The 18,667-nt window shown below is 49.1% G+C and overlaps 1 protein-coding gene across 1 annotated transcript in view; it reads right to left on the bottom strand.

Annotated features, from left to right (window-relative positions):
- Nucleotides 1-18,667, bottom strand: part of DSCAML1 (DS cell adhesion molecule like 1) — a 160,113-nt gene that overhangs the window by 54,329 nt on the left and 87,117 nt on the right. Inside the window, exon 4 of the mRNA XM_060268502.2 lies at nt 14-160. Within this exon, the coding sequence (XP_060124485.1) occupies nt 14-160 (147 nt within the window). The remainder of the gene's footprint in view (nt 1-13; nt 161-18,667) is intronic.

Consider the following 18,667-nt stretch of genomic DNA (forward strand, 5'->3'; position numbering starts at 1 on the left):
CAGCAAAACATACCTGAGACGGACAGTCGGGCTCCATTGCTCTGCCGCGTCTCGCCACTGTACTTGTGCTTGGTGATACACCTATAGGTGGACAAGGCATCTTCCTTCTGGACATCTGATATGTACAACCCACCATAGAAAGTAATGAAAAACCTATTTTCTGAAAGAGATAAATAGAGAAAATGAATGAAAACACATTAGTGTTCTTGCTCATGTCCTGAGAAACCAAACCCCCCTCTTCCTGGCTACGAGCAGGGAAGAAAAACAGGGAGAAAGCACAGTACTGCTAAGCTAGGCAGGTCCGGAACTTCCACAGAGTGGTCTGAAGGCAAGAAAGCAGAGCTCTTGCTTGGAGGCCAGGCAACTGCCAGGAGGAGGTACCCACATTTTCCTTTCTTGCTGGCTAGAGATCTGCTTATATCACAACAGCACATCCTTGCCAGGCTGGAATTTTTTTACCAACCACTTTTATACTAATAAACGATTAACAAATTTATGGTGGCAGGATCCTCCTTTGCTAGATACACAAAGAGGACAGCAAGAACTACTGTGTGTGTGTGTGTGTGTGTGTGTGTGCGCACACACACACACACATTCACATATATACCCCTCGCTCCTTCTCTCCCATCCAATGGACTGTTTTGCCATTGGTGAGATACCAGCTGTAGGGTTTGCTTCACCACCCACCCACCCACCCTCTCCTCTTATGACAGCAGCTTCAGTGTCATTTTGATTTCCACCCTCCTTCTATGAATGGCAACTGGAGACCATTCAGGAGAGCCATTTCTGGTCTTGGAGCCCCAGATCATGCACAAAGAACGAGCCTGAACAGAGGAAGCAGCAACCTAAAGTTTGCTGACATCTCCTGCACACTACCCCAGCCCTCCGCTGAAACAACCACATTACAATTAAAAGGAAATCCATCCTGCTGTGTTAATAATTTGCTCAAATTACTGAGGAGCCTGTGAAAACAAATAGACCCTGAGGGAGCGTAAAGAAGGCAAACAAAGGCAGGCTCATCTGTGGCTTGCAGGCAGCAGCAGCAGCTCCATGGCTGACCCGGCCAGATACTATCTAGTCCCCAGCACTGCCAGAAGGCAGGGCTCTCGCATAATCATGTGCAGGCAAGAGATGCAGCCACCCCAGTGGTCCTCATCTGCTTTGAGCCCATCTGTCACTCAGAGACTGAGACTGGTCCCAAGCACAAAACTGGTACAGGACCCAGCTCTGGCATACAAGGAGGAAATGAAGTGCTAGAAACAGCCTGTAGAGAAGAGTGTGGAGAGAAATGAGACCAGGAAGGGAGATCTCCTCCCATTCACACATGCCCTGCTGCATCTTGGTCTAGCCTACAAGCAACACATTTGGAACTCCCCAAATACTTAGGCAGCCTCAAGAGTTTAAACCAGAGGAGCAAATCATGCCAGGAGCAAATCATGCGAGTAGCAGGAAAGAGTGGGTCTGCATGCCTTGTTTTGTCTTGGCAATAGATATTGCAAAGGGGAGGCAGATATTGTGGTTGGGAGGGACACTCCAGCAGCACACACTGCAGACAAGCCGGCCCAGAACCTCTTATCAACCAATGGGCACGGGAGCTTGGCTGCCCTGGAATTTTAAGGAAAGGGTGGAGGTGAGGGATGTAGTTGCTATGGCAATGAGCAACTGCTGCTTTGCAAATTGCTGCTTCTCTCCCCCCCCTTCCCATTTTTTTGTGCACATTTAATTGATGGTGCTTTTTCAGCAGCACCAGGTCTCTCTTCTAGGCACGAAGGGTTTTGCAAGCAAAAGCAGCTCAAGGGAGAAGACCCAAGAGAGATCTTTGGCAGCACCAGGTAGCTCAGTGCTCCATGCTCAACAGGACTCAAGCAGAGACCTACTCTAGAGTGATGGGAGAAGGAACTGAAAGGATTGGCAGCCGAGTATCACTGCTACAAAAGGAACATCAGTCCAAACTCCCTCTACCAAAAGGGGTGAGGGAGAGGAGAGAGGGAAAATGAAAACCTTTTGCTGATCAGACACCCTTGAATCTGGGGAAACAAGGTTGTCCCATAACCCCCCTTAGCCTACCACCCCTAGAAGACTGCATTAAAGGCTGGCTGGCGGCTGGCTGGCTGGCTGGCTGGCTGGCTGGCTGGCTTACTCTGCTACCCTCAAGAGATAAAATGCAATCATATTATTTTGTTCTACTAAGAAATACATGCATTTTGTTGAATAAAATCATAAATAATAAATAAATCTGACAAGGAGCTAGTTCACTTGCCGTTATTCCTTTCCAACGGCTGCACGCTGTGCCTCAGTTTCCCCATTTGTAAAATGGGTGTAGGAATCAGTTTCCCTGCTGTGTGGCTCTCCCTGCCCCTCTGGTGCTTGTACCTCATGACCTGCAGGGCCTCATGGAAAGGACTACTTTCCCCCATAGAAACCTGCCGGTCATTTTCTGGATGCCTTCCTTCAGAAGTTAGGCAGGCATGGATGTAGTTGGTGGGGTGCAGAGGGGGGCGGCTGTCCCCCCCAAATAAAAATACTTAAGTAACTGACCAACTGGTTGCAAATAACTCGGTTCTGCTCCCCAACATAAAGCCCCTGCCCCCCCCCAAAAAATAAATCCTGGCTACACCTATGTAGGCAGGTGGCACGGTGGGGATCTCTCTCTCTCTCTCTCTCTCTCTCTCTCTCTCTCTCTATCTATCTATCTATCTATCTATCTCTCTCAGCAGTCTGGCATGCAGAAAGTTCCAGGTTCAAGCCCCGGTGACATCTAAAGGTACTGCTGGGAATGTCCCCTGCCTGGAGAGCCACTACCAGTCAGTGCAGACAATACTGAGCTAGATGGGGCAATAGCATGACTCAGCATAAAGCAGCTGCTTTTAGAAAACCAGTAGCTTTTATCATCTTTACTCTCAGCATTGTTGCCTTATGTATCCTGTAATCTGATTGTGGTTAGAGACCTGTGGTTTTGTTTTTAATTATATCTGTAATCCAGCTTGCATGCTCTTACAGGAGAAGAGCAGGAGCGCAATTTCTCAAACAAGTAACTAAAAAAAAAACATGCTCCACCACCGACTGGCCTTCAGCCTCCCACACTGGGCAACCACCCTGGGTTGTGACCCCAGACCGAGTGTGGACAGGTGCTGGAGCTAGACAGGCGCAGCACACAGCCACCCCTCAAAGAGAGAAAGAGTTGGAAACCCCAAAAGGGCTGAGCCCTTCCTGGATAGAACAACCACTTCCAATTGGGGAGGAGGGGAGAGATGAGGATCGATGAGGGTTGCCAGTTACTGTGCTCTCCAATATAGATTTATAAAAACAATGGCATCCGAGTCGCAGCCTCCGTGGCAGCCAGAGGAAGCATGTTTTATAGTTCGTAAGACTAATGAGGTAAGTTCCCCCTCATCCTCCAGGGCCAGGTTTCCTTACACACAGCACGGCTTCAATGGCTTGCGGGGTGGGGGGATCGATACAAAGCCGCCGCCGTTTATGAATTAGCCTCCAGAGGAGCTTCTGCATATCCCGTCACCGAGGATAAACACGGCACTGTTTATAGAGCCTCCAGGTCTTGTTGAGATAAACTGATTGGGGGGTGGAGGGAAGAGAGAACGAAGAGAGGGCAGGAGGTTACAAGGGCCCCCAATGCTAACCACCCAACTCAGATGGCTTTAGAAGAGGATTAGACAAATCTATGGTAGGGCTCTTGATGGCTCTATAACAGGGTTCTTAATCTGTGGCCCATGGATGGGCTTCGGGGGGGGGTCCATAATCTAGGCACAATTCCCCCCCCCCCAATGCAATAAAATTAATTGTATGCAAAACCTGGTGTGTGTTTATGTGCCTTGTGTCGGGGAAGAGGTCTTTCGTCATATTCTCAAAGGGGTCTGAGACCCAAAAAAACGTTAAGAACCTCTGCTCTATTTTGCCTCCAGGCTCCGAAAGTCACTGCTGGAGATCAGGAGTAAGCAGGAGAGGCCTATTGCCTTCAACACAGGACAGGAGCATTTGATTGCCCAGTGCCAGGAAACAGGATGTGGGATCAGGCGAACCTTTGGTCTGATCCAGCTGCAGGGATCTTTTTAAAACCTTTTATTTTATTTTATTTTAATTTGCCCCATAATACAGAATGTCCCCCGTCCACTTACATACATTTTTTTAAAAAGCCATCAAGTGAACCAATAAAACCATACCCGCCCATTTAAAAAAAACCAGAGACAGCAGTTAAGCATGATTACGTTTTTTAAAAATAATAATAAATAAATAAATACATGAAAGTAAATAGCATGCATCATTTTGGTTCTGTGCTTCACAGCCTCAGTTTTGTCTCCAAGAGGCGATTATTTAAAAATGCACATGATATGAGGAGAAAGGGTCTGCCCCGTAAGATGGCTGTGTGGAGGGGCAAAGCAAGCTCCATCCAGCCAAAGCGCAGCTTCAGCTCCCCCCCCCCCCGCGAGGTGAGGTGAAACACGGAGCCACAATTCAGAAGGAAAAGATGCATTCCCCTCCTCCACTGCCGCCACAGCGCCACCCCCACCCCTGGGCTTTCCCTTCTCTGTGGTGGTGCCTCCTCGCCTGGCCGGCTCTCTTTCCTCCTGCCCTTAATCTCTTCTCTAAGTACAGCTCTATCTTCCCCCGTTAAAGGATTAACACCCATCTCTCATTCAACTATTGCAATGAGATTTTATTTCTAATTACGCCGTAATAAAACTGGGAGCGCTCCCAGGGTTTTCTCCAAATGACTTGTAGACACTCTGCAAGATTGGATCCTACTCGGCTGCATTGTAATAGCATTTCCCTGACATTCATTAGACATGCATGAAGGAGAGGTTTGAAGAATGGAATTGCATTTAAATGGATTTTCTGAGAGAGGGAGATGAAAACGGGCATGAAGAAAAAAGGGAAGAGGAGGAGGAGGAGGAGGAAAGGGCTGAACACAGGATGTAATAATCAGAGGGAATTGAAATAAAGCCTGGTCCCTCCCACCCCCACCACACAACCAAGCATGTGCAGGGACAGCAAACCATGAAGGTGCTGCTGCCTCTTGGGTGCTGCTTGGGATCCCCGGGGAGGAGGGGGAGGGGAGAGGGGGAGGCGCTCCATAGACAAAACTGGCAGTCAGCCCCTGATGGTGCAGGGAAGGGGGGGGGCTGATGTTCCCTAGAACATGAAGATGGCTGTATTATTTCCAAATACTGCTGTTGTAAATGGTCACTGTTTATTTTGCATACATTTAAATTTAGACTGAATCGTCACAGGCTGCGCTTTCTGCATCCACGGCACCCAACTGCATTGTTTATTTCCTGTTTTCCTCTGCAATTATATGTGTGTGTATACAGACACCTCCTGCCAACTTAGGATGACACGCCATGCATTTGATGATGAAGTGGACTCTTGCCCACAAAATCTTCCATTAGAATAACCCAGGTTAGTCTCAAGGGTGCTACGGGGTCCTCAACCACACATACTGGGGCTCTGAAGTGCTTTGCTGCTGCTCCCTGCTCCTCTCCTGCACCTTCCCCTTTGCAATCCTGACAGGCCTCCGGGTTCCCTCAGTGCCATCCCAAAAAAACTACTGAGAAGCCAACAGTGTGCAAGAGTGGACACCTCCAACACATCTGAAGTCTCAAAACACCTAGGACTTTTCATTCAACCAAGGAAATAACACGAACAAATAAAACAAAATCTTGCCAAGAGCAAAAGGCATGTGAGTGTCCAAAGTCCACTATCCAGGCCAAGCTGAGCCTAAAGACAAGGGGGGGATCTTCCAAAATGCCACAGAACTGGCTGTGGAATCCAATAAGGCAGGCCCTATACAGGAAGAACCCTCAAATACAGGCATGATTTCACAGAAGAGTTCCCTGGCAAGGGAGATGAGAAACAAAGGAAAATCTGCAGATTTCCACCAGACCCTCCCTCCCTCTTTGAGTTAATGTTATTTAGCAAGCAGATTGTTGAATGTTTCTGCTGCTTTGCCTGCCTGAGGTGACACCTGTGTCAGAATAAAGGCTGCCTCTTGCTTTGAAAAGCCAGAGAGAGGGAGGGAGAGAGGGGAGGGAACAGCTAATGGGTGCCAACTCTCAGGAACTCCAGGGAAGCAGGCATATACACAGGTAGTCAAGCTCCTCAGAGGGGCTGAGGCTCACAGTAGCAAGGACCCAGGTGGGCATGCAGAATAGCAAAGCACACTGGCTCCCCGCTCTCATCCAGCACCTGCAGCCAAGTCCTAGCCTGCACACTGTCAAAACACAAGGAGAACTTAAGCTCCCAGAGGTGGTCCAGAGGCGCCAAATACCAGCAAAAAATTACAGAACAGGATGAGGAATGTTATGAAATGAAGAGGAGGGGACTCAAGATTCCCATGGCTAATCTTGTTAGCGAGACAATTTCTTATCAAACTCATTATGTGTCAGAGAGTGAGAGGGGGATGATGAGAGGGGGTGAGGCAGGCGGGTGGGGGATTGCCAATGTCTTTGTAAAGTGGGGTAATTGTGCCTTGAGCATGGATGGAAGTTCCCTGCTACAGGGGGGAAATCCATAGCATGGCCATGGATTGAATGAGATTGTGTCAAAGAGCCCCACAATCTTTCTACTCTCTCTCTGTCTTCTCATTTGTTTTCAGCCGCAACATCCAGATTGTAAGACCCTTGGGGACAGAGACCTGTCTGGAAAGTATACACTGATGGTGAGTTATTTATGCATTCAAGTATTATTTCTCTTTTATAAGTTCTTTGAACCCCATTGCTTTTTGGTGAAGAATCATTCAAGGTGGCTTACAACAAAACTAAAACAGACCCAATAAAATGAGAGTTTAAAATAACAATTAAAATGCAGAAGCAAGAAAGACTGCGCTACTCACCAAATTATTTTTTTATTATTATTAAATATTTTCTTGATTTACAAAGATATATGCAATGTCTCTCGTAACATTTTTACAAATCAGTTTCATTTGTTGAGACATTGGGAAGAAAGGGGAAAAGAGGTAGATGGGGGAGAGATGGGTGGGGGTTGGGGTGGGTGACGATGTTTCTATTTTACTTAATATATGGGGGGGGAGTTGTCAGCGTCGCTTGTGCAGGTTCTCTGCTGTTCGCTTGTGTTCCTTTGGTGGCGAGAGATGTTGGGGTTGGCCTAGGGTATGGTTGTTCATTTGGTGCCTGGGAGTGGCTGCCGAGACCACATAACACCGGTCCTAAAAGACCTACATTGGCTCCCAGTATGTTTCCAAGCACAATTCAAAGTGTTGGTGCTGACCTTTAAAGCCCTAAACGGCCTCGGTCCTGTATGCCTGAAGGAGTGTCTCCACCCCCATCGTTCATCCCGGACACTGAGGTCCAGCGCCGAGGGCCTTCTGGCGATTCCCTCACTGCGAGAAGCAAAGCTACAGGGAACCAGGCAGAGGGCCTTTCCGGTAGTGGCGCCCACCCTGTGGAACGCCCTTCTATCGGAGGTCAGGGAGATGAACAACTACCTGACATTTAGAAAACACCTAAAGGCAGCCCTGTTTAGGGAAGTTTTTAGTCTGTGATATTTTAATGTATTTTGGTGTTTGTTGGAAGCCGCCCAGAGTGGCGGGGGAAACCCAGTCAGATGGGCGGGGTATAAATAATAATAATAATTGTGGTTGGCTGTGTTGGGCTTTGTTTCGTGTGTGAGTGGGGTGGGTGGGTGTTTTGGATCAGGTTAGCCATATTGATTTGTATGTACTCACCAAATTATAAGACGTGAGGGAGCCAGTAAGGCATAGCGTGCCCTTTGTGCTGCTGGAGGGTAGGTGACAGAGTAGCGCCTCAGATGTTGGGTCCAGAAACAGACAGACAATAGAAACTGGAGTGCTATGCTCCAAATGGAGAGCGCTCCAGTTTATATCCCAGCTGAAGTTTTCAGTCCCACCTGGGGTGTTCTATATCAAGTGTGGCTGTAGCTAAGGCATGGGTGACCATGGTCGGGTCTGAACTGAACTAAAGCCCTATGGAGCCCCCAAATCCTAAATACAATTGATGAACGTGAAAAGACTCTGGAATGCCTGTTTGCTAAGGGAGGCTAGGGGAAAACCAATGGGGAGTCGACTTCCAGGGCAGGTTCCACAAATTTGAGCTGCTCTTGGTCATGCACATCCTCCCCGTTGACACTGTTGTATCACAGCTTCAACCAGATGCCCTTATGAAAGGAGATGCCCTTTGCCCTCCTGCATTGCTAAGCAGCTTAGGCCAATGGTGACAAGCGCTTCCTGTCAGCTGCTTGCCATAATTATGCACCTACTTATGGGTGCCTAAATATGCATTCTACTTATGGAGCCCAGTTCCTGAGTCTCAGGCCTGCACCTTGGGAGCAGAGGAGGTGCTGGGAGTTGGGAGGGTGGGGAGAGAGAGACTTAAGCATTTCCCCTACAAAACCCAACAGATTCTTTTTAATGGAAGTCCAAAATTCTAACGGTTTGCATCTTTGCACAAATGTCTATTCATCCTGATAGCCACCTCTGACCTTCAGGATCAGAAGCAGTTTCAGGGGTCTTCTTGTGTTTCCAAGAGTAGCCAAAGGAGCCATGCAGAAGAAAAGGACAGTCTATGTCTTACAGGGGGGGGGGGGCACTGCCTTGATGAGGAAGGGGGTGTTGAGATGCCTCCCTACTACATGAGAGGGATAAGGCTGAGTGCAAAGGTCAGAGCGGTGGCTCAAAATCTGAATCCATGGTCCTCCACTATTCTTGCACAAGTCAAAATACCTCAAGTCACCTGCAGATTTGTCTTTCTTTTTTTCTTTCTTTCCTAAAGGCACCTTTTTCAATTGCCTGGGAAGATACCATGCTTAAAAATCCTGCTACGTCTTATTTTATGGCTACGTCTTATTTTCGGAGAAACGGGGTACAAATTGCAGGCTGGGGTTTTCCTCACTAGAGCTGCCCCTCCGCGGCTGGCCGCTGCCAAAAGTCCACGCAGAAACACAGAGGAAAGCCCTAAACGAAGCCGGCGGGCGCGGGGGAAGCTTGCCCACTTTATATATGGGGTGTGGTTTTCACTAAGGAGAAGGGGGTGAACCGTCCGTCCACCAGGGTAGCAGAGCGCAACTAAATGCCTGTCTGCCTCCCATCCTCGAAAGTCCTTGGTTAAGAGACCGCCCCCACCCCTCAGCTCGCTGTTCAGCTATGCATAGGGGGGGGGGGTAGTACACAGAGACACAGGGGTAACCCCCCTTCTCCCCTACCCCCCTCACCATGGCTGAGCCTGCTGTTTTCAGCAAACGCTCCCCCCGCGGCGCTCCTCCCCTCCCACCCCTTTTTAAGCTGAAATGTGGAACGAGTCAGATTTCATGCTAATGAAGCGAAAATCTGATCGGGCTTGTGCAGAAATTTGCATCTCAAAGCAGAAAACAGGGCGCCAGCTACCGAAGGAAGAAGGCACCTCCCGCGCCAGCGGCGGCGGCGGCTGCTGCTACTGAGACTGCGAGCAGCTCTTGGGGTCTCCGGGACGCCGCTCAGCTCGGTCAGCAGCGGCCGCAACGGGGGAGGAGAACGGGCCAGCGCTCCCCTGACCGCGCTCCTTCTCCTACTTCGGCGCGCCTGAGCTTCGGGCTCCTCGGTGCGCCACGGACGCCTGGGGCAGCGGGGAGCATGGGGGGCCTGGCGATCCCAGTCCAGCCACGGGCTGCCGGGACCGCGATGCACGGCTGGCCTCTCCGGGACTCGCTGGGACAGGAAGGGGGCAGAGCGAAGCAGCAATGCTCGGCGCCCCCCCCCCCGGCCTCCCCACCCTTCGCGCTACGGGGTCAGGCTGAAGGCCCTACTCTGTTCACACTGGGCGCGGGCTAATCCTAGAGAAAGCAGGCCGACCCGTTTCGAAGGCCCAGTTGCACTGGGCGATTCATCCCCTTCGGTCATTAAGAGAGCCGATTTGCAGCAGCATCTGCTCCAAGGAGGGTCCCCGGGACCTCCACCAAGAGGCAGTCGTGCCACAGGCCGAACCTCCAGGCTATTCCCTCCCCAAAGCGGTCTGTGCGAGGAACGGCTGGGCAGGGGATCTCCTTCGGCAGTCGCTTCGGGCTCTTCGATTGCTCACTTAAGCAAGGCCGGGAAAATTTCAAACTAGCCCTGCCTGAATTCCTGCTTAGGCAGCAGCCCTTCTTACAAACGCCCCACCAAAAGCAAATCTTCCCCCTCTCTCCCCGTCAAAAAAGTGAAAGTCAGTCACTGGAAAGGAAGAGAATGAAAAATGAATGAAAAACGGTTAAGGAACTCCTTTCCAGAAAAGCCAAGTGCGCGCAGAAAAACACGGTGCTGTTGCCTGCCAAAAAGTTGGCAGCTTCGGTCCCTACCACTGAGGTAAGGTGCGGCTGGCAGGAGACACACACCCCTTCACAGCCAGGTAATCAGGGCTCAAGGAGGCTGGGAGGCAAGCAGTGCCCAAGGGAGCGGAGCATGCAGGATTTGGAGGGTGTGGGGGGGGGCAGGGCACTGGAATACAGCCTTTGGTGCTGTGGGGTTCAGACAAGAAACCCAGGAACAGCTGCTGTTCCTACTATTGCAAAACTGCTTTTTATTGCTATTGTGAGCCACCTAGAGATTTTGTTATTTGGTGGCATTTAAGTATTGTTAGTAAAACAAATCAATAAACTCAACTCAGACTGGCCAAGTTTGAGAAAAGACAAAGGACACATGAGGAGTCCTCTACACACACACACACACACACACACAGAGAGAGAGAGAGAGAGAGCAGCCCAGAACTGACAGTTAATGTCCCCAACAGTCTGTGGTGTTGCCATTGTCCTCATCATAATATTTTCAGGAAGCCTGGGAGGAGCCAAAAGCTGCAGCTCCATCAGAGATCATCAACGTGTGTCAAGCGAGGCTGATTTTAGGCTCTTAAGTCCAGCAAGCAGGAGAATTACAAAGTGAGCAACCTAAGTGGCAGCTTGGCACAGATTTTAACTATGGCAGCTCATTATTAGAGAGAGAGAAAGAGTGAAAGAAGGAAAGGAGAAAAGAAAGGAGAAAGGAAAGGAAAGGAAGAACACGCAAAGGAAATTAGAAAGAACAACCCAATATGACAGCACAGTTGCTCCAGAGCCCCTGGCTAAATTATAAAGCAGTTTACTGAGGTGGAAAGCTGCAGCAAGAGCTGAGGACAGAATATGTGAAAACCATCTGCAGATTTAAAAATAATCTACTTCACAACAGCCCTGGAACATATTCTCCTACAGAAAATAAGCAGGATTCCTTGTTGCTGTGAAATGTTGGGGCACAGGAAAGGGAATTATTAGAAGCATTCCAGGATTGTTCCATCCTCAAGAATAAAGATATCAAGAGTCTAAAATAGCTTTAAAATAAAAAAAATTGTCTTCTTTAAATCCACTCTGCATGCTTGGGGGAAATGGACTGCAATATGAGCTTGCTGAAATCCAGGACAAAGCTGCTCTGGCGCTAACAAGCCCCTCTCCTCCTCCCTCTCAGTGACAGATGCCTCCCTACCTACAATAAATATAGGTTGTGTTCCCCACCCTCCCTCCCACCCCCCTTGCACATGAAGGGATGTATGTCTTAATTAAGCAGGACACTAGCAGCATGGCTAATGATTTTTGCTGCTTGCTATGTAAATCTCCACTCCATGCCAGGGTTAACTTCCTACCCGGGGGTTTTGTGCAAGCACTGGGGTGCACGTCTGCTCATTATTTCACGCCAGGAAATCCATCTAACAAGGCAGAAAGGGTGCCCAGTCACAACGCGCCTTCTCGCTTAGTTCTAAATTTAGCCAAGAGCTTTGCCAACAAGACCCCTACCTCCCCTAGACCCTGGCATCAGAAGCCATGGCTTAACTGGGATATTGGGGGGTGGGGTTTCTTTTGAATTAGCTAGCTGGAAAGCCGGATACTCATTAAATGATGCCTTTATGGTCAGGAAATCACAGGGAAATGAAAACTCTGGAGCACTCAGGTCACCATCCGAAGCGCAGAAGAAGTCTGACCAAAAAATGGGAGGTCCTACAGAGAAATAGATGGGCAGGAACCTAACTTCCCTCTCTCAGGAGGGTTCTCAAAGGCTTGCCGGTACTTGGCCGATGGAGGGCACTCACAGTATTAAATAGGCCATAGGTGAAGATTAAGAAAGCACAATTTTTCCCTTGCCCCGGGGCGTTTTTTCTACTTCAACCTTGCTACCTTGTAGGCCCACATTTTGCCTGAAGTGGAACCCAAATAGCAGTCTCGCTCTGCCCCAGTCTTGCTACAGTATTCAGACACCAATTCCAGCATACAGTACTGTACATTCTTTCCTCCAATCTCCCTCATCCCAATTTATTGTTGCTACCCAAAGCAGGTCAGTTTCACCCTGCTACATAGTTGGGCTGGCTCCATTCAGCAATCAACTATCCTTCCAGGTTAGTCAGCTTCCCAAAGCAACAGCTCCTGAGACCATGCTAAAATTTGCTGATCCAACCTTGTCTGCAGGAGAAGTGTCATTTCTCTGCTGCTGCTGCTACAGCAGTAAACTCTGGATCATTGTGTCTTCAGCAAGCATTGTGTTTAGAGACCAACACAGGCTTCCAAGCACTGAAGCAGATCATCTCCCTGGCCAGACTCTCAAATGTGGAGGGAATGACCCCCCACCACCTCAAGAGGAAAGGAGTAAATGGATATACTTATCCAATTTTGCAGAGACACCAAGAATGCTTTACCTGAAGGAGCGTCTCCACCCCCCATCGTTCTGCCCAGACACTGAGGTCCAGCGCCAAGGGCCTTCTGGTGGTTCCCTCACTGCAAGAAGCAAAGCTACAGGGAACCAGGCAGAGGGCCTTCTCGGTAGTGGCACCTGCCCTGTGGAACGCCCTCCCATCAGATGTCAAAGAGATAAACAACGACCTGACATTTAGAAAACATCTGAAGGCAGCCCTGTTTAGGGAAGTTTTTAATGTGTGACATTTTAATGTATTTTGATCTTTGTTGGAAGCCGCCCAGGGGAAACCCAGCCGGATGGGCAGGGTACAAATAATAAATTATTATTATTATTATTATTATTATTATTATTATTATTATTATTATTATTATTATATTACTTGATAGAAATAACATACATAAACACACCCACACACCAGCACTTCCTTAGCAACAGATCTTTGGGCAGATTCAGCTATTGTCCATTCCAAGTCTTCATGCAGGCCTTGACGGGTCTGCACGATGCACCTTCTTGGGAGGCAACTGAACAAAATCTACTTCGCATTGTGCTCAAGAGTTCTGTGCAAATCAAATGCTTCCTTCCTTCATGGAACACTAATTCTCTTTAGGGGTAAGAGATGTCTGACAAACATTGTTCCTGGCATTTTGCTCCAGGATCTGAAGAAGCTCAAAGTCTTAACTTCTGTTGCCTATGCTCTGGTAACATCTGGGTTAGATTACTGCAATGAACTATATGTAGGCCTGCCTTTGTAAATGGTCCAGAAACTGAAGGAAGTTTGGGTTTCTGCAGCCAGGTTGCTCACTGGGGCAAGACTGAACACAAAACACCAATCCTGGCCCAACTGCACTAGCTGGCAATTAGTGTCCAGGCTCAATTCGAAGTTCTGGTTTTGACATATAAAGTGTTATACAGATCACCACCCCAATATCTGAAGGTTCCCCATGAACTGACCCAGACCCCACAATCATAATCACAGGCTCTTCTCCATGTGCTCCCTCCATGGGAGGTCAAAAGGGCGGCAACACAAAAATAGGCCTTTTCAGTGGTAGCTCCCGGCATGTGGAGAGCTCTCTCCAGGGAGGCTCACCTGGTGCCATCTTTGTCTAGTTTTAGGCAGCAGGCAAAGACTTTTCTTTTTACCTGGACTTTTGGCCCTTAATTTGATGGGCTGGTGGGGGGTGGGTGGGGGGTAGTTTTTGTGGCTTCTTTTGGTGGGGCAGAAGCTGCTATACCTGTGCTTCATTTGTGGATTTTTTAGGTTTTTATTGTGCTTATTGTAACTGGCTTTAGTATTTCTATTGTGTTTGTAAGTTACTGTGAGTCATTTTCATGACCAAAGCATTATTATTATTATTATTATTATTATTATTATTATTCAAGTGCCATCAGCTGTTATTGGTGCTCACACTGTGACCCATGTGCAACAGGTGAGCTGCTCAGCAAAGTTCCTGCAGAACCAGCTGCCACCGCCACACCTGATCTCTAGCTTTGTTTCCAAGCGGACCTTGGAGGCTCTCTACAGAAATGAAGACAAAGGTGGCCACACGTGGCTGGGACTGCCTCACGGGTGCTTCACTGAGCAGCGTGCCTGCTGCTGAAGAACTCAGAAGAAAAAGGAATCCCTTTTCAATGGGGTGGGAGAGAAGAGCAACCCCAGCATCTATTGCCACCACACCAGGAAAAGGTTCTCTGTTCTTTTTTTCCTTTTTTAAGAAGACTGCCGCAGCAGCAGCAGGCATCCTGCTCAGTAAAGCACCTGTCAAAGCTCCACCAGCCATGCGCACCTATTGCTTGGCTCAGCAGCATGCCTGCTGTCAAGCAGCTGTTTTTCAAAACGATCAGAAAAGGAAAGAAAGAGGAACCCCTTCGTGACACCACTATAAACTTGCGGGGGAGTGCAGGTGGAGTGTATAAGTAGAGGGGACAGAGGTTGGGAGCAGGAGTTGGGTGGTGATGACAAGGCAAGTTGGCCGGCTGGCTGGCAAAGTGGACCAGCAGAGTGCAGGATGTCCCTATGGGCTCCCAGCTCACAGGGCAGTTGCCCCAGAACACAAAAGAATTTCTTCAGCAACACTCCACCTAAGCAAGAAAGCTGCATGAGGCAGTCTCTGAAGAATTTTGCTGCAAAAATGTATTCACTCAGGTTTTTGCAAAAACACCCACCCACAACACCACCACAACATCTCTCTCTCTCTCTCTCTCTCTCTCTCTCTCTCTCTCTCTCTCTCTCTCTCTCTCTCTATCTATCTATCTCTCTCTCCCACTCTGTTACACCTGCCCAGAGGCATGGGGACGTAAACAGCAAGGGTAGATGCAACAGGCATTTTCCTACTCCGAGTGAATGAATTTTACATCAGACCAGCACATGCTTCCACAGAAAGTAAGGCTGAATTTTCCCAGCATGTCTAAAAGGTAGGAATCATGAAGGCACCTGCACTTCCCTCCAGGGAAAAAGAGCACAAAGCTAAGACCGGGGAGGGGATGTATGAGCGTGTGCGAGTAATTCCACATTTTCAATCATTCTCAAGAGCTAATCCGAACAGTATAGTAAAGCTCCGGCTGGCAACAAGCCACAAAGGGCTTCCCACAAAGCCACAAAGAGCACTGAGAGACCAGAAAGAGGCTCTTGTCATTTTGACCTGTTTCTTAGAGAAAAAGGCGGCTGCTGGAAGCGCTCAAAGGCTGTGGACGCAGAGCAGCCACCAGTACAGCCCAATAACCTCAACTAGAAAAGTTTCCTTTTATTAAAGGCAACTCTTTCAATACAACTCCCCAGCCTTTAGCAGACAGGCACAACAGTAGCTGGTAATAAAAGGTCTTCTCTACTCCTCACTCAAGGATACAAGGTGAAGTGCCCCCCCATACACACACTGCTACCTGTCCCAAATTTGCACAGAAACACAATGCAAGCTACAGTATTCAGACCCCTTCTAGGAGGGGGGAAACCCTGGTCTCTGCGCACCAGAAAATGCCTTGATTTCATGTAAGGCTAAAACCTATAACCAATTTAACTTGGTTGAGTAATCAATGGGGCTTTCCTTCTAAAAATGAGCAGTGATTTATTAGGAATAATCTGAAATTAGGATAGGGCTGTACCTCACAGATGTCAAAGGATCTAACATGAACAGGTACATGATTGAGGCCTGTTTGTTTAAATAAATTCACAAAACCTAGGTTCCTTTTTAATTAAGCTGCAAGTTTCCTCACATGTTCAAGCACCTTTATGGAGTTTTTGGGAAAAGGCATATTCGTCTGAAACCAATCAAATTCAGAGAAGTAAAAACAGAAAACCACAACAACAACAACAACAACAACAACAACAACAACAACAACCCTAGTTATAAGATGAGGGCAAGTGGACTAAAAGAGCTGAGAGATGGGATGTTGCCAGAGGTGACTAAATAAAAGCATAGCTGCCAAGTTTTCCCTTTTCTCGCGAGGAAGCCTATTCAGCATAAGGGAAAATCCCTTTAAAAAAGGATAACTTGGCAGCTATGATAAAAGATAGGAAAGAGCAGAGATATCACAATTTGGAGATCCAGCAAGTAGGCAGCCACTAGATAGATTTGAATCTGGAACTAGGAGGTGTCACACCTGCGTTCTTGCATTGTATAATGCAGTGTTTCTCAACCTTTTTTGGGCCACGGCACACTTGTTCCGTGAAAAAAATCACGAGGCACACCACCATTAAAAAAGTTAAAAAAATTAACTCTTTGCCGCCCTATATTATAATTATGACTGTAAGAAACACTTGCCAAATATTGCTTTCCGGCGGGTCAAGCTCATTGCGGCCACGGGCAGGGCGGGAGAAAGCGAGGCAAAGATGGGGGTGTAGGATAAAAGGAAGGAGGGGAGAGGGGAGCGCTTAGTGTTGGGAGAATGGCAGCTGGGCTGGAAGAGCGGCGGCGGCGCCTGCGCGCGCTCCCTCCTCGCGCGCTCTAGCTCTCCGCTGCTGGGTTGGCGCCTCGCAGTTCGCGAGCCGCTACCTGCGCGCGCGCCTGCCTCGCCTTGCCACGACTTAGCCAACTTTTCTGCCCACCAGCTCTCGCCTGCGCTCCTCCTTCCCCCTGCCCCCTCTCCCCCCTCCCACTCTCGGCGGCAGATCCCTTTACCTTGGGAGAGGAGGGAGCCTGGGCGCTGTACGGCGGCGCTGCTCTCTCTCGGGGGGTTTTCAGCAGCCGTAAAGCGGCGTGAGAGAGAAGCGGGCGGCTTTCCCTCGGTCTCCCTCCCAAAATTTATTTGCAAAAAAAAGGGGGGGGAGGCTCTGGCCGGCTTCCTGCAGCTAGAGCGAAAGGGGACCACGATGCTGCAAAATCGCCCTTCTCACGTCACGGCACACGAGCCAGCTTCTCGCGGCACAGTAGTGTGCCGCGGAACAGCGGTTGAGAAACGCTGGTATAATGGCATTTCTTGCTTGCCTCTGTTTATCCTAAGAGCCAAACCATTGTACCATCCTGCTTCCTAGAATACAGTGCCTGTGTTTTCAGTGGCATACCTACCCGTTCGTGTGCCCGGGGCGGCGTGCATGCCCTGCAGCCGGGGGCAGAGCATGTCGCCCATGGGGGCTGGGCAAGCTGCCCATGGGGGTGGGGCAAGCCAAGGCAGGGCACGCTGCGTGGAGCCTCTCTGCCGCCTCCCCCTCAGCTGTCGGGCGGCTGAGGTGGTGGGCAGACGCAGGCCCCACGCTGCTCAAAAAAGCAGTGTGGAGCTTGCAGGCAGTCCGCCCGCCGCCTCCCCCTCAGGAGAGACGCGTGGCACATGCCCTGGCTCAGTGTGATGCCCAGTGCCCCCCCCCCCCGCGCCTCACCTAGCTATGCCTCTGGATCAGGCAGATTCATGGAGGAGAGGGCTGTCAAAGGCTACTAGCCATAAAGGCTGTGCTCTGCCTGCAAAGTTGGAGGCAGCAATGCTTCTGGTTTCTGGAAATCACTCAAAAGGAGAATGTCCCTGCAGTGACATAGAAAGGGGCATGCGGTAGGTGTGGGAGTTATTTTTTCCAAAAACACGTATTTTTGCCATTTTGTCACCCCCCTCAGTGATGACACCCGGGGTGGGCGCACCCACTGCACCCCCTTCCTACGCCACTGTGCGTTGTAGGTTTAAAGAGCTGCTGAATGGAGGTAAAGTAGCGGGTGACTTCTTATTATTATTTATTAGTTAGCATCCACAGGCCTTGGGGGTGATTCCTCCTCATTCCATATATGACAGTTTGTTCACAAGATGCCATTGTGTCACTGTGGGGCTTGGGATGGTGCTCACTTGGTAGAGCCCACAAAGAGAGCCCCGCAATATAGGAACCCAGTTTCTTCAAAGCTAGGACAGCGCTATGGAGGAGCTGCTGCTAAAAGCTGAGGCTGGTTCTAGCTCTGCAGCCCACAGTGGCACCAACCTCTCTTCCCTGCCAGAAAGCAGACAGCCTAAGAGAGCTTTGGTGACAGTGATGCAGTCAAGAGCCCCAGCTGCTATCTGGACAGATGACAAGATCCTTAATATTAAAAAAAAAACTTTAAAAAAGCCAGGAGGTTGCAAAATGAATTCAGTATCAATTATTCTGGGATATATATGCTAATGTGGGGGAAGGGGTGCAGGAGTGGAATCCATCTCAGCTTCAGTTAATTTCAAGCACAAAAACGCAACTGAGCCTGAGGAAGGGGTGATATTAAAAGAGAGAGACAAGCTTGCATATTAAAAACGATGTGGATGGACGGGGCTCACTGCTGCAGAGATTGCAGATTGGCCAGGCAGCATAAGAGGGGGAGGTGCTTGTTTATTAATTTGCAACCATCTCCTTTGTATGACGAACAGCAACAGCAGCCACCTCCCTTCGTGAGAACACCGCCCATGAAAAATGCATTTTCATTAATATAAATTGTTTGCAGTTGGTAAATTAATTCTGGGAATGGTTTCCATGCAGAGCAAATGACTCTTTCAGCAGAGATGAGGCAGTGCTGGGTGGGCATGAAAGACACCCCCCTCCCATACAGCTTTAAAATGATAAACACAAGACAGGAGGTG

The sequence above is a fragment of the Zootoca vivipara genome, chromosome 14 (genome assembly GCF_965207765.1).
Source record: "Zootoca vivipara chromosome 14, rZooViv2.hap1.1, whole genome shotgun sequence".
In the NCBI taxonomy this organism is placed as follows: domain Eukaryota; kingdom Metazoa; phylum Chordata; class Lepidosauria; order Squamata; family Lacertidae; genus Zootoca; species Zootoca vivipara.